General features: G+C 27.2%; 2 protein-coding genes across 4 annotated transcripts in view; both read right to left on the bottom strand.

Annotated features, from left to right (window-relative positions):
• Positions 1–683, bottom strand: part of LOC115245736 — a 6,752-nt gene extending 6,069 nt beyond the window's left edge. The window contains exons 1-3 of the mRNA XM_029824184.1: positions 585–683; positions 251–289; positions 138–206 (exon numbers count right to left, since the gene is read on the bottom strand). Coding sequence (XP_029680044.1) covers positions 138–206; positions 251–289; positions 585–683 — 207 coding nt within the window. The remainder of the gene's footprint in view (positions 1–137; positions 207–250; positions 290–584) is intronic.
• Positions 1–1,654, bottom strand: part of LOC115245780 (CREB-binding protein-like) — a 100,011-nt gene that overhangs the window by 82,291 nt on the left and 16,066 nt on the right. The gene's annotated exons all lie outside the window — the stretch shown is intronic.

The raw sequence follows: 1,654 nt of genomic DNA, 5'->3' as shown, positions 1-1,654 counted from the left end.
ATGTCTAGCTTTTATAACTTTTCTTACAACGTTTTATCTACGACTCTCCCAAAGAAAAAAGATTTGTTTAAAAAATGAATCTTGAAATCCTTCTTGATTTGTATATATTTATAATACGACCCTTGCGATAGACTTACCTTTGTACAGCTAGAATAAAATTGTTGCCAGCATGCATGAGTGCCTCGTGTGCTTGTCCGTGAGTTAAGCTGCTAATCGGCTGATCGTTTAATCTTACTACGATATCGCCAACCTTTAAACCCATACATTCGGCCAGACTTCCCTCCGTGATCTGTAGATTATTTCCACATTTTTTATATCCTACTTTTTTGGAAAATCTTTACGATAGTTTCGTCCGATTTTTCAGATCTAATTTTATTTTTCCTTTTAGTTTTTAGACTTCATCACAGAAATATAAATCAATGACATTTTAAACAAAAATAAATTTAAACATGGATTATTACGCTACACTTATTCTATTTTTGACATCTAAAAAAATGGTAGATAATATTGTAATCATAATTTCCTAATCTTGACATTTCCGTTACTAAATAAGAGAAATTTATTCTGCTAAATAAAAAACTCACTCTGATAACAGTAAGTGGCTGCGGAAAATCGCTGCCACCTGCTAGTCGAAAGCCCCATGGTGTGTTGTCAAATTTTGTGAATTTTATGCTGATTGCCATGACGTTCTACATCTGAAATTATATAAAATTACGCTTCATAACGTTTTGCAACCGTTTGAAAGATATATATTTATATTAATCATATTTTAACAAGATTTTTTCTTTTTAGAGTCCCGGAAGTTATCGTTAATAAAATTGACTAATTAAGTATAATATGTGTAATATTTTGATTTAGAAAACTTTTTTTACGTTTGAATAAATATTTTAAATTGAAATTGTTATAACTATATGACATTGGAAATGATTATATCAGCCCGTCATGGATCATTCTTGAAAATCTATCATTCGTTTTTTATAATTAAACAAATTAATTGCCAAATTTTTATGTTATCGCACATTATTCATCTTCTTATTCTTTTCATTTATTACAGATATTCTCAATCGACTCAATATTTCAAACTTTGTTGAGTATAATTACGTAAGATTTAGAAAGAGATTTTGGCAATGTAATATGACAACACGATGTTGTCGGATACGGCCTTTTTGTAATTTCTAGTGCTATTTTCAAGTTGTTTACAAATGCAAATAATCTTGTTTACGGAAGTAATATAAATATATCTCGAATGATAAAAACATGCGTCATTTAGGAGAAAAAAAAAAAACTTAACGATTTATTATGCGGAATGCCAAGGTAATCTATATCTAAAAATAATCAATTATAATATAAAAAGTATAATCAATACAATTTTCAAATAAATACAATTCTCAAGTCAATAAATAAACTTTAATTATTAAGCATGCAAAGTGTGATAAGATTTCACATTATGATTAAATAATCAGTGTTATTTATATTAATTTCATCATGATGATGCTATTGAAATATGAAATAAAAGTCAAATTGCGAATGTATATAAGACATCTGTATTTTTAAATTAACTTTCTTTCTTTATAAGATAAATTAGCATCTCTTAATATGTTTATCGAACAAAACGCTATTTTTTTCCTTTGCCATATATATACATATATATATA

This window comes from Formica exsecta, unplaced genomic scaffold (genome assembly GCF_003651465.1).
Source record: "Formica exsecta isolate Colony F162 unplaced genomic scaffold, ASM365146v1 scaffold13, whole genome shotgun sequence".
Taxonomy (NCBI): Eukaryota; Metazoa; Arthropoda; class Insecta; order Hymenoptera; family Formicidae; genus Formica; species Formica exsecta.
This window is presented reverse-complemented; position numbering and strand designations above follow the sequence as displayed.